Source organism: Cyclopterus lumpus, chromosome 14 (genome assembly GCF_009769545.1).
Source record: "Cyclopterus lumpus isolate fCycLum1 chromosome 14, fCycLum1.pri, whole genome shotgun sequence".
In the NCBI taxonomy this organism is placed as follows: domain Eukaryota; kingdom Metazoa; phylum Chordata; class Actinopteri; order Perciformes; family Cyclopteridae; genus Cyclopterus; species Cyclopterus lumpus.
This window is the reverse complement of record NC_046979.1, coordinates 10,805,776-10,817,038: the sequence shown is the minus strand read 5'-3', so window position 1 is coordinate 10,817,038 and position 11,263 is coordinate 10,805,776. Positions and strand designations below refer to the sequence as shown.

At 38.4% G+C, this 11,263-nt stretch overlaps 1 protein-coding gene across 1 annotated transcript; it reads right to left on the bottom strand.

The window, feature by feature from the left end:
* Window positions 1–519: 519 nt before the first annotated feature.
* Window positions 520–10,981, bottom strand: slc47a1 (solute carrier family 47 member 1). Its single transcript, XM_034550475.1, has 17 exons — window positions 10,766–10,981; window positions 8,761–8,862; window positions 8,116–8,184; window positions 7,847–7,995; window positions 7,354–7,396; window positions 6,986–7,030; window positions 6,063–6,160; window positions 5,391–5,488; window positions 5,105–5,218; window positions 4,432–4,499; window positions 3,495–3,603; window positions 3,295–3,370; window positions 3,138–3,207; window positions 2,917–3,049; window positions 1,453–1,547; window positions 1,008–1,112; window positions 520–888 (listed from the first exon to the last, which is right to left on the bottom strand). The coding sequence occupies exons 1-17, from the start codon at window positions 10,979–10,981 to the stop codon at window positions 520–522; spliced, it is 1,959 nt and encodes a 652-aa protein (XP_034406366.1).
* Between the last annotated feature and the right edge of the window lie 282 nt (window positions 10,982–11,263).

The window sequence follows — 11,263 nt, the reverse complement described above, 5'->3', positions numbered from 1 at the left end:
ATTCATTATCATCATTCATCAATCACCCCTGTCCGGGGGAATACCAGGGCTTACAGTTAAAACACAAGAAAATGATTATAGGTCAGTAAGAGAGATAATGTCACTGCCAAAATGTTAATCGAGATAAGAAAAAGTGAAAAAATCAAAAGCTGTCTGTGGACGAACATCTGTTTGTTGATGTCCTGGTTGGCTTTTAGTGAGGGATTTATTGTGTGTATTGTAGTCCAAGTTTAGCATCACAGGCTGAGCAGGTTGAATCTTGATCATTGTAACATCCTGCCAGTCTGAGTCTCATTTGATATTGCTCAGCTTTTTGTGGATTAGCTCAACAGAGCAACAGTGCAGCACTGAGACATATTTTTCCAGTATCCCATGTCGGGCTGTAGTTTTATGTAATAACAACCCAGGTCTTCAAGTAGACTATACATTCAACACTTTTCTCACCAGGAGATCTACATTGTCAGTGTGTGAGAAATGTGTCCAGCTGCTAGATGTCTACATTCAGAGGTCAAAGATAGCTCAGAGCTTTAGGGTCAGGTCCTGTGGAGCCAGTGGTGTAGGAGTAGGGTCATTAGTCCAGTTCTGGGTCAAGTTGGCCCTGCTCTGAGTGGAGGGCTCCTGTACAGGGAAAGCAATGTGAAAAGCGACACCTATGACTAAAATGAGAACTGAAACCAAGAAGACAAGTCCCCGGCGCAAGATCAGCTCAGTGACAGAAAGAAGCGCTGGAGTTTTGGTGTTTGAAGTCTTTTTGGTCCTTTCGGCATCCCCCTCAGCTGTATTTGTGTTGTTGGCCTCAGCCTCGTGACCCACTTTCAGCTCCTGGTCCTGGCTGTTGACTGGACTGTAGCCCTCCATTTTGAGAGCTTCTTCACCATCCAACTGGGCCTTCAGGGTGCAAAGATGCTGCTGTTAATCAATATGTGTCCAGCTCAAGTATGATAAACACAGACAAGGGAGAAACCCATATTTACCTACACACCATTTACTATTTATTATGCACTTACTGTATCGGGGAAGTCTGAGATGTCAGGCACCATCGTCTCACTAAGCACTGTACTACCAGGCCGCTTTGGTATCACCACCACTTTCTTTCCAGCTCGCAGTTGAGCCTGAAAACACAAAGTGGGGTACATGAGAGACATCTTTTTTTTTTATTCAGACAGAAAAAAACCTGGATGAGAATTCCATCACCCACACATTTTAAAACTTAATTCTATTCAAATGCATTGATTTGTGGCATGTTGTATGCAATGTTCAGCACTAACATGTATGTTTGTCCATGTTGAGTTGAGAGATAACTTGCAAAGCTATGCAAAAGTAAATCAATAAAAAAGAAAACTGAAACAAAACAACGATTTTAAATGCTGCCATAAATCTTATTTGCCAATCCAAATTCTTGGCACGGATTAATTAGCACGCATGGTTTTAGGAAAGATCAGCGCATCCTACCTTGTGTGTGACTTTCTTCCAGTTGAGTTTGAAGATTATAAAGAGGAAGAAACCTGCCTCACAGAAAACACACGTCAAGATGCCGAGCCAAAAACCTAACCAGAAGCAGACACAAATAAACATGCATTGAAGAAATATCTACAGTGTATTCACTTCATATATACTCATAAGAAAATTGTTTATCAAGAAAAACTGATTATATTCCTAATATTTATGACAAAAAGACTAAGATACAGCTACTCTAGCTGCTATTGGAGAAATTAAAATGTTGACCTGATGTTGGTGCTAGATGAAAAGTCAAGGGAACACCAAAGTTATTACATTTCATCCTGAAATGGACATGAGTGTTTGTACCAAATTTCACGGCAATCCATTTATTCGATAGTTGTTGAGACATTTCACTAAAGACCACACAAGGCTGTGTGTGACTAAAAAGAGCAGAAGAGTTGCTTGAGGCATTATTCACGGCAATCATATTGCATATTGAATCAGAGCCACCCTCACATCCTTATTACACTCTGAGTTACTGTGGTATAAACTGAATTAATTAAATCTACCCTTAAAGAGTCGGGGTCAAATGTATTTTGAGCTACACAATAAGGTTGCATCAATACAATCAATATTTATGATTCAAGTCGAAGCCTCAGTTTATCATACATCTCCCTGATCATAGACAACTGCTGAATTTCTGAAAAATAGTAATGTTATTAAATATATATATAAATAAAATAGTGTGTGGTCTCTCTGTGCACACGGTAAGGTTCCTACCATCCAGTTCAAGTAACCTAAATTGCAGTGTTGTTTGGGATACCAGCCAGGTTACATCAACTTTACTGTAGGCTATATATTTATATATTTTGTATTAAGTAGATATTAAGTTCATATAATCAAGTTCACTCTTTTAACAACTCAATTTAAATGCCACTTATTTTGCTGAAAATTTTTGTCTGAAAAGTGAATATGGCCAATATGGAAGTGCCTTAAACTTGGATTCTTTCTAATAGCCAGGGGGGAGACTCCTCTGGTTGCAACAAGAAGTCAGATTGTTTAGAAGTCTGTAAGAAAGATGTCTCAAGAACTTGTTTCAAGTCTTCTTAAATACAGAATGATGTTAATTTAGAAAAATGTGGTCCCATTTAGAGTAGAAAATATATTTATTCTATATATATAACATATATATATATATAAATGTATTAGTCAGCATTCGGTTGTACATAAAAAACAAGATGGCCACGGCCTAAATGTTTAACTAGTTGGTCAAGTTGCATTATGGGAAATGTAGACGCCAGTATTTTTGACAAGGAATAAGAATATAAACATTTGTGGTTCTACTGCATCAATCTTCTGAATTTTGTTTAAACTGTCCATCTAGAGTTCAACTGGAGCCAAAAAAGGATAGTATAAGATCAAATTCATACCTTGTTTGCAGAAACATGCAGCAATAGAATAGGATGTGAACATTACCTAATAATCTGAGCTTGGCAGCAAACATAAGAGCTGTTCCCACTGGCAGACCGATGCAGTAGTAACACACCAGGTTGGCCAAGGCAGCAATTTTCTGCATCCCAGCTCCAATAAGGATCCCTGTGCTGACGCACTGAAAAACACACACAGATAGAAACAATTGATTAAGAGGGTGTATACTCTTCAACACAAGCTCAATGCAAAACAAAAAAAGAACATACCAGAATAGCATCAAAGAATTGTAGAAATGTGTAGACTGTGAGGTTATCTGAGACAATCTCCACAATGTTTCTGCAGACAGTAGAAGAAGAACATCCACATTAAACAGAGTTGCCATTACGGGATGCAGGAATGAAGGTGTGTTGGTCTAAAACTCACTCATCAGATGTGAATATGTAGCCAACAACGGACTTACAGCCAGCGATGACAATACCCTGGAACACAGCGATCACCCCTATAGTGAAGGCAGTACACAAAAGATGATATGTGACAAGAAGTATGTTCTGCGATTCTTCAGATTCACAAAATATCAAACACATTTGAAATTAAAGTTGCCTGGAGTATATATGTTGTCATACCTGACAGAACCAGCACCACTTTGCAGGTGACTATGGCCAAGGTCATGTTCCCGGCCCCCAGAGCATTCCCAACACGCACACAGGCAGCTGCATGGACACCTAGAGGGAACTGCAAGGACTCCGTCTTACAATGAGTTACACAGCTTTGGGGAATATACGTATTCTCTTTCTTTTTTATAGTTTGATGAAAATATCAATATCAACTGTGTGTGAAATACCGCACGGGATTCAGGAGGTGGATAGCTTAGCTTAGCATTAAGACTGGAAGCAGGGGAAAACAGTAAGCCATGCATCTGTCCAAAGTTCAAATGTAAACCTCACTATTTAGTTATCTTCAGTGTGCAAACTCCCTCGATATCTGGCTATCATTTACGGTGAAAAATCATTTCTCGCACTTACTATTCATATTATTAGTATTACAGTTTGAATAATGAATACTGGCTAAATCTATTTTAGTGACAAATACTTTTCTTATGATTTAAAAGACCTCCCAAAAATAATCAAAATGAATGGTTCTCGGAACCCCCAAGACAATGAGATAACCACCGGTTCAATTTTACATTAGCAGAAATGTAAAAACATTAATTTGTGATTTGAGGTTAGTTTCACGCTAAAATGATATCTATCCACACAACACTTTTTTGCAGAATGTCTCTGGCAATAGATACTGGAGTAAAAAGAAAAGTCACTGTACCAACACATAAACTGCATATTTTAATTTTTGTAGTCCTGAACATTGGACAGAGCCAGGCTAGCTGTTTTTCCCCACATTTGGTCTTAATGCTATGCTAAACTAATCTTCTCCTTGATCTAAATTCTAGATCCTCACTTGACCTCCAGATATTGAGAGTATAGTATCAACCTTCTCATATAAAGTAAATAAGAGCATTCCTCAACATGCTGAATTATTCGAGTGAACAGATTGGATTATGCGTACCATAAATGTAATGGATGTTATTTCCACCATCACATGCTGGGCAGCCAGATCCACCTCTCCCAGTATACCTAATATGATAAAGGTCAAATTCAGACATTTGCAAAGACGAGAAACATGTTTGACCAAAAAACACTCAGTAAACTGCACACGGCTGGCTGCCGGTTTATAAATCTGACTAAGGTATGAGAAAGAGAAAATATTGTTTTATGTCACACATATGGTTATTCTCTTACTGCTTGTAGAAAGGTGTACATGTCCAACACCCACATTTTATTTGACCAAATAAAGTAAATGTATGGTGAGGTTGTTACTGTGGGTGTGGAAGGCTCTGTGTTATATCCTTAAAGCTTTAAGCTACAAATAAAACAATATATATGCCTTAAAACCTTGTTTTAAAAGTTTGTTTATTCAAAATTGGACAATTGTGTATTTACCTCTTTTCCCAGTTTACAGTAAATCAATTCAATACCATTTGCTGTTGTGGCAATAATGTGTCCTTTGACTGGGCAATACCTAACAAATGCTAGCTCTTTACAATTATTTGAATGGTTTAAGTATTTGTTTGTAGAAAAAAAAAGTCAAACACATGCTGGCCTAGTTTGGCCTTACTTAAACTTTGTTGGCTCCCCTCAAAAGGGCTTTAAATACATTTGAAAACAAAAGCCACACTGACCAGCAAGGAGACCTCCAATCTCCCAGATCCACCATTCAAAGCAGACCATGAATGTACTGGGAATAGCCAGCTTCATATAGGAGCCCCACTCCTGCAGACAGTCAGTGGACCAGCCTGCAGAAAGTTCAACACAGACGGATTATACTCAATAAAGCCTGTAGATGGTGACAGATTTCTGAAGACAGATTTAAAAACACAACTGCTTACATGCGTCATTTGCCTTTTCACCTAGATGTGTAATAGAAATGCTGATTTGGCCATATATTAACATGTGTGTGTAACTTACCTCCCCATGTCTGCAGATGAAGCTTCTTCCATCTGATGTAGCCAAACAGCAGCAGGCAGATAGTGATCTGAGAGAGGCTGTTAGCTATTGCTGATCCACTGCAAACAGCAAACACACATTATAGAAAATCATTTCATATTGAAAGTGTCTACTTTACTGTGACTCCATCCTTCTCTCTCTCTCTAGGCAAAAACAAGAAAGGACTGCACACTGAGGGGTCAGAGGAGGTCTGCAACAAGACAGTGGATCGAGCACACTTCTCAGAATAAGCCTTGATAATTTGGAGAGAGGGATGGACCTGACCACAAGGACCTGTTAAGTGGACTGCCTGTTGAATTAAATGTTTGTCCAGCTGGACCAGGATCAACTCCTGTCAGAGATCTCTCTTCTTACCCTTCACTGCCTCCCTTACTAAATAATTGACAACAATAATAAACATCAGTGTTCTGCTGGCTCTGTTCTAACAAAAAACTAATAATTCTTAAATAGATTAAAATGCATAATGAGCTCTCTGACCTCCTGTACTCTTCTATGCTTCAGCTACAACAGTGTTCAGGTGAAAGAAAGAGTTTCTCTGCTTTAAATGGTCTAGAGGCATAACTATATTTAATTGGTCAGGTCATATGACACCATATCTAGCAACACAAGTTTAAAAAAAAGTGACACACTTACATGACTCCCAACTCGAGGCTGTAAATTAAAACGTAGTTGGCCCCCAAATTAAAAATGTTTGCAACTGCTGCAGTGTACAGCTGAGGCAGAATGATCCCCTGGCAGACAAATTAAGACATGCAATCAACAATCAACTGTCCCAGTTGTACACCTACTATTCAAACAACAAATACAGGATGAAGACAGCAGTCTAGTATCAAGAGCAGTGCTTTTAGCTAAATGCTAACGTCAATATGCTAACACGGTCACAGTGACAATACGTATGTTTTGCAATGATAATGTTCACAATACTCACCATTTTCATGTAGAGTGTATGCATGCTAACATTTGTTAAATAGAACCACTAAGCACAAAGTACAGCTGAGGTTGATGTGAATGTCAATAGATTTTCATTACCATAAACCAAAGTAATGACAAATTCAAATTGACTTGATTGTGGCGCCAGAGGAAAACTTCCCATCACTGGATCACCAATTTATCATGAGGGAGACATGAATGTCTAAACCAAATTTAACAGCAATGCAATTTAACAGTTGTTAAGACATTTCACACAAAAACGCAAATGTCAACCTCATGTTGGCAATAGAGGAAAAGTCATCTTATCATCAAGGTCATAAAGATGCAATATCTGATAACCGTGTATGTCTGCAAAGATAGGCCAGTACATCTGTTCACATGGCGAAAGAAAAGCAAAAGATACACCTCATGTCTTGATAATAAACTTCCAAAACTACTGACACAGTTTGTGTCTGTGTAAACACAATTAATCAAAGTCTGGACATGAAGTGATTCTCTCTCTCTTTTTAACCACTAGAGTGCAACCTTTTTCTAAATTTGTTTTGGAGAAACAAAACATTGCAGTCCATTTTTTGAGGCAGGGCACCCATTGAAATTCAGTGCAACAATATATAGTATGAACTTACTTGGTTTTGCAAGTAGGCAACTTGCAGCTGGTGCAGGAATATGGCCTGTAGCGGGTAACAAAGAAAGGAAACAATAAAACGGACAGACCTCTCAGATACCAACCAGGATTCACAAACACTCATTTATTTGCTGCTTTTAACTGTTAATATTGCTGTCTTTGTAACATATAAATTAACATGCGTTCAGATAATCTGATGGAAATTGTTGAATATTACTGTCTTTCTAATCTTCTTTTTTAAATTTTATACGGAGCATATAGCATGTCCTTATGTTCTGATACCTGCAAAATATTGCAAAAACATGTTTACATGTATTGAATTAGGCAGTAATTATTTTAGTCCACACTGCTTCAGTTCAATGCACTCACTGGAACAGCTGGAATAAATGCATTTGCGTAGAGCTGGGCAATTCTGAAAGGGAGGCAAAAGAGCAACAATAATTTAGTATAGAGCAAACACAATAATTCACTGTTGGGCTCAGACATGCCCCTCTTTTTTTGCAAATGTATAAATGTAGTATAACATTAAGTTCCCATTAAAGACCTGCTTTGTTGCTTTAGTTCTTAAATAAATAAAAAGACAGAAATCTAACTACATATAGGTGGAATAACATATCCAGGTGCTAAAGCTGCAAATTCACAAATGAACAAATATCTACATGAAGATGAACTTGAGCATACTCTCATAAAATACTTCCACACACTAACCTGGAATAATACACTACGATAAGAACAATCATGGCACTAAAGATATGGGGCTTTCTTTTTTTTCTCCAGTCTGTCATCAACCGAGCATCACAATGCAGAACACACTGATATATAAGTTATTCATAACAATCAGTTTCATAAACTGTGAATTTACCTCGCCACCTCATACTCTTGGTGCAAGATGAGCAGCAAGGTTTGAGTGTTGATGAGAAGACCCCAACAGGGCAGACAAAAAATCAGCAGGATCAATGAACTCCTTTGGAGGATTACTCCCACACGTTTCATGTTCTTACTGCCAAATGTCTGCAAAACACAAATGAGAGAAAAGAGAACTGAATCGGATTACACAGGTTCAAAATTTAAAAAAACTTCTGTTGATAGCACGCAATACAAATTATGACATTGTTGATGTAGTTTGCTCACCTGAGAAATGAGTGTGTCACAGGCCAGAGCGAGGCCATAGCCTGTTGCAAGTGTGGTCATGTTAATCATCTGAGAGGTGAAAAGGTAAAAAATAGAAAAGCGGTGATATTAGAATAATTGCCTTTTATTACCTGTTTTCCTGTCATTGCTGCTCGCTGACTCAACGGAAACAAAAATATGTCATCCCCGCAGCGCTCTGTAGCGCAAGCAGCTAATATATAATACTTTTTTCAGTAAAGATTTTTATACTCTTACTCTTACTTAGTATTTATTTTGAAGACTGCTTTTATTTCAACTTACGGTTTTTGGGGTTGTTTGCAAAGTACCAATATTTGTACTACTTTACGCACCTATCAATATGTAGTTTGAAACTGGGGAGATAATGTAACATTATTGTTCTGGTTGTCATCTTAGCAGTTCCTTCTGTCTGGGTTCCCCATGAGACATGATGGGTCGCATGTAAATGTATTGGTCTTTTTGGAATATAATATCACAGTTTCTTTGGCAGTATTGGTGTTTAAAGGTACACAAAATTAGCATCACACATGGAAAATAATATAATGTAATTAGAAAAAATACTCTCACTAGGATAAACAGTTGAATTAGTACAGTAAGTAATACAAATAATAGGAGTAAAAATAGTACCACTGAGGCGAGAGCGTATCCAGCCAGTTCCGCATTGCCAATGTGACCACAGAATATGCTGATAACAAATAGCTGGAGGAAGTGCAGAATCCGAGACAGCAGCTGTAGAAACAATCAAACAAAATAGATTTCCCAACACACCATCATTGATCAGGTGTAACAGAATAAATCAATTGCTATTAGCTGGGTTCAAAAAGCTTATGCGACTCAGCTAAGAATTTTGATGTTAGAAAGCAGCGTTTTGAAATCAAAAAGCTGAGACAGGTTCACACCCAGATACAATAGGCACCATGTAATTTCAATTGCGTATTGTAAATATATTTCAGGACTGGTAATTGATTGCTTGTTAGACTGTAATGTGTAACAGTGCCCATTTAATAGTAACTTCACACACTGAATATAGCAACTAAATGTATAACAGTCGGCGCACTTTATAAATATGGTAACTAAGAGAATATATGCAAAGCTGTTAATTCTATATCTAAAAAAACGTAATTTAAAAAAAACATTACTTTCTTTTTAGAATTTACCATGTCAAGACATAACATTGATTGGATTTAGCAATACAGCACTCTTCTGGATGGTCAGTTATCTTTCTGAGAGATCGCAGATACATTAGCTGTGGCGTTCCAGGAAGTTAGTTAGGCCCCTTACTCTTCTTTATTTTCACAAATGATCATAAATTTAGAATGCCAACATGGTAATGCAGATGACTTGACTCGGTATAGCACTGCTTCAAACAAAGATGGACTAGTAGCTACCTGAATCAGGATCTGGAGAGAGTATCTAATTGGATGAAAGTGAACAGATTAGCCCTGAACATTTACAAAACTAAAAGTATTGTGTTTGGCTCTAGGAATATGCTTATTAGTGACCCAAAGCTTCATCTGCCAATGTCTGGTATGGCAATTGAACAGGTCAAGGAGATCAAATTACTGGGTGTAGTGTTGGATGAACAGTGGTATGAGTACATTGACGGCCCTGTGACTAAAATGGGGAAGGGGCATAGCAATGGCTAGAAAGTGCTTCACTTATTTAACATCCTCTATTATTTGTCATCTGCAATACTCTCCAGTCGTATTGTCAGCAGCAGCAAAGAAAGACATAAATAAACTACAACACAGGGGTTCCAGATTGGCACTCCAGTGCTTCACTATAGCCTTCTTGAGTTTTTCAGAAATCTAGTATTTAATCAGACACCAGAGGAAATGTCAACTGTGACTCCAAAAAGATCTCAGACAATCGTACCTGATTTCTATATTGCCATAAAAGCCACATTTCTTACAGACCCAATACTCACATTATCTGTTCATCAAGTCATCCTTCCTCTCAATGGCTGATATCAAAGCAATAGGAGCAACGGTTATCTGAGTTTTGAAATCGTTCAGCAGGTACTTTTTCTTTTCTGTATTTTAAGCCATTTTTCAAATATTTCAGCTTCAAGCTCTCAGATTTCAGCTTTTGCACATTCCAACGCATTTTCAAGAAGTTAAGGATGCTAAAAGTATATGGTCGGTTCTGATAACATACATCCTAGTCTCTGACCATGCTTCGCATCTGACTGTATCTTAACTATTTCTAACTGTGCTGTTTTAACTGTTTATTTTACATCATGTTTTGTATGTATTATGTCTTGTCTGTATTATGTTTTGTCTTTTCTGTGGACTCCAGGAAGATTAGCGGCCGCTAAGGCATCAGCTATGGGGATCCAGTTAATAAACTAATATAAACCAAATAGATCAACTACATTGATAAATGAGACCATCAAAGAGATACATGGCTATTTCTATTTAGCTATTCTTCTACAGGCATTCATGAGTAAGGGTGAGCAAAATATACATTTTGGTAATTACAGCTGACAGAGGCATAACACATATTTAGCTACATCCAAGTTTTTCCGTCAGGTTAGAAGTAGGAGTAGAAATAGGCCCTCAGTTACAATTCGTTGAGAACCCCTCCTCCCCCCCTCACCCCCACAACAACACTTCAACTTTCCCCTACTCACCAGTGGACCTGTGAGCCGTAAGACGTGGTAGAGTTCCTCTCTGTAGGCCAGTGGTATCCAACGTCTCACACACGCACACCGAAAAAGTTTGGAGCTAACGGCTGCCACCGCCGCGTCGTCTCCCTCAGCCCTTGCTGTCTTGGCAACAGAAACCCCATCAGTGAGCCCTGCACCCGGCGATGGGTGTGCTGGGTCCGGGAAACCGAGCTTCTCCATTCAAACACAGAACAAGAAGAAGATAAGGGAGAAAAGCTGTGGGACATAGGAGGGAGAGAGAGAGGGAGTGGGGAAAGAGAGAGCGAGAAGGGCGGCAGTAGGTCTATCTGGGTTTAGATATAAGCCTACAACACATGCAGTTTTTTTAAGTTATTGATTATATAATGGGTTTGGGGGTGAAGGGAGGTGAGAGAATGAAGTAAGTGACAGACTTAGGAAGGGAGGGAATGCAGTGTGTCAGTCGTTTACAGTAAGTAACATGTACATTGTGAACCTATTTAT